This window comes from Corvus brachyrhynchos, unplaced genomic scaffold, assembly GCF_000691975.1.
Source record: "Corvus brachyrhynchos isolate BGI_N302 unplaced genomic scaffold, ASM69197v1 scaffold211, whole genome shotgun sequence".
NCBI classification, from domain to species: domain Eukaryota; kingdom Metazoa; phylum Chordata; class Aves; order Passeriformes; family Corvidae; genus Corvus; species Corvus brachyrhynchos.
Window position 1 is genome coordinate 259,988 of NW_008236211.1, and position 1,087 is coordinate 261,074.

Consider the following 1,087-nt stretch of genomic DNA (forward strand, 5'->3'; position numbering starts at 1 on the left):
CACAGACACCATGTCCCCATACACACCGTAGACACCATACACATGCCATGCCCCCCCCATACACAGAGGGGGCTCAGGGCTCTGCCCTGGATGCTTTGGGGGCTTCTGTGGAGTGGTTGCCCCATAGTCTCCCTGCCCAGGCACCCCAGGGCTGGCCCAGGATGGCCACAATGAGGGTTCACTGTCCCCTCAATCCCACTGCCCCAGGGACAGTCCCAAGGGTCAGTCCCGAGGCCAGAGGCCACTGGCCACCACCAGCGCACTCTGGTCCTGTGCTGACACCTGCGGGCAAGGGACTGTCCTCATGTGTCACCCTGCCCTACCTGGCACCCTGCCCTTCCTGGCACTGCGTCCCTACGTGTCATCCTGCCCACACATGTCACCTCATCCTCCCTATGTCACCGTGTCCCTACAGGTCACCCTACCTGACATGTCATGCTGTCCTTACCCATCACACTGTCCCTACCTGTCCCCGCTCCTGACATGTCCCCTCTGTCCCTTTGCCATATCTCATGCCCTGCCTAAATATCCTCCTGTTCCTGTGTGTCACCCACCTGCCTGTCCCCACAGCCTGGTCCTGGAGGGGATTTGGGGCTGGGCCACCACAGACAGGGGCTGCCGGGGGAGCAGGGCTATGGTGCCCCTGAACCCATCCTTGGGGACACAGGGACAGTGCCACAGGCAGAGCCAGGCAGCACCCAGGTCCCTGCACACGGCACAGGCCTTGGGGGGGAGCCAGGATGTGGGGCCGCAGTGGGAACAGCACCATGAGGTCCGTGCTGTGCCATGGGGGGCTGTCCCCACCCCATGGCTGTGCCCCTGACAGGGCCCAGCTGCAGCGCCCTGCGGGTGGATCCCGCCCCGGGAAAGGGCAGGCAAGGCAAGGTGGCCCCATCAGTGATCCCCTCCAGAGCCCCTATTGCCCCCCCATCCCATTCTCTACATCCTCCATCTCCCCATCACTCCCTTCATCCCTCTCCATAACACTCTCCATCCCCTCCATTGTCCCTCCATCCCTCCACCCCCTCGACTCCACGCCCCATTGCCCCCTCCATCCCTCCTCCATCCTCCTCTCTTTCCCCCTCCA

At 63.6% G+C, this 1,087-nt stretch overlaps 1 protein-coding gene across 1 annotated transcript in view; it reads left to right on the top strand.

The window, feature by feature from the left end:
* The first annotated feature begins 740 nt into the window (after nt 1-740).
* Nucleotides 741-1,087, top strand: part of KIF3C (kinesin family member 3C) — a 15,939-nt gene continuing 15,592 nt past the window's right edge. Inside the window, 1 exon segment of the mRNA XM_008642688.2 lies at nt 741-772. Coding sequence (XP_008640910.2) covers nt 741-772 — 32 coding nt within the window.